The sequence below is a fragment of the Nestor notabilis genome, unplaced genomic scaffold (assembly GCF_000696875.1).
Source record: "Nestor notabilis isolate BGI_N333 unplaced genomic scaffold, ASM69687v1 scaffold11711, whole genome shotgun sequence".
NCBI classification, from domain to species: domain Eukaryota; kingdom Metazoa; phylum Chordata; class Aves; order Psittaciformes; family Psittacidae; genus Nestor; species Nestor notabilis.
Genome location: NW_009915198.1, coordinates 3,537 through 4,516, shown reverse-complemented (window position 1 = coordinate 4,516; position 980 = coordinate 3,537). Strand labels below are relative to the sequence as shown.

Below are 980 nucleotides of genomic sequence, written 5' to 3'. Positions count from 1 at the left end.
ATGGAGATGGGGATGGAGCTCCCGCCACTCGCTGCTTCCCTGCCATAAATAAGCCTCAATTATGGAGCTCCCGCTGGTTTTCCCTTGGGAGGAAAGTCCAGACACAGCACCAGGGCTCTGCGGTGAACACGATCCGCGCCGGAGCCCTGGGAAGGGGATGGATTTGCTGATGCTTTCATGACGAAGCTAGTTCCTAGCGGCAGGGCGGGGGTGGGGGAGCCACAGACAATCCCTTTGGGCACAGGGATCTGGGCACCCGGACCATTGGGAATATGGGATCACTTTGGATCCCCCTTTTAAACACTATCCAAAGGAGCTGCAGGGTGTTTCCCCCCTTCCCAACCCCTCCAGCTCCATCCCCAGCCGGGATCAGGGCTGAATAACCAATTCTCCTCCTGTTAAGGCTGAGCCTGCAGGAGCATTCCAATGAGCTGGAAAAACCCAGCCTGCAGGATGAGTGATCCCAGGCTGTTTTCCAGAAGAGTTTCTACATGTGGGAGGTTATTAAAGCTCTGGGTTATTGGGGGTTTTACCACTCCCCCCTTTCTGGTGTAGCCCAAACAGAGGCACCAAGGAAAAGCACATTGGATTGGGGGCTTATTCCCACCTCAGCTGTAGGCACCGACTGAAGGTGCCTCCACTGCAGCACTGGCTGCATCTCCTGTATCCCTGTATCCCTGTATCTCTGCGTCTCTGGCCCCACACAGGGTCCCCCTCTAAGGACACCCAAGCTTGAGGGATGCAGGGGAAGGTGACCAAGGTCCCTGCGAGGCCGTCGGTGGCATCATCGTGGTGATCTCTTCCCCAAACCTCTATCTCAGCCCCATCAATCTCCGTCGCTCCAGCAATGAGGTGGCATTTTGGGAGGTGAATCCAGTTGGAAGGTGGGGAATGAAGCGTGTGGGGGGGGGTGGAAATGGGAAAACTCTGGGAAAGAAGTTGTGTGGCGGGGCTCAGGGGGGGGTTTGCGGAGGAGGTGA

The 980-nt window shown here is 56.7% G+C and overlaps 1 protein-coding gene across 1 annotated transcript in view; it reads right to left on the bottom strand.

Moving 5' to 3' along the window:
• Positions 1-59: 59 nt before the first annotated feature.
• LOC104413099 (noelin-2-like) overlaps positions 60-980 on the bottom strand; it is a gene marked incomplete at its 5' end in the record, with an annotated part of 3,557 nt that continues 2,636 nt past the window's right edge. The window contains 1 exon segment of the mRNA XM_010024012.1: positions 60-193. Coding sequence (XP_010022314.1) covers positions 60-193 — 134 coding nt within the window.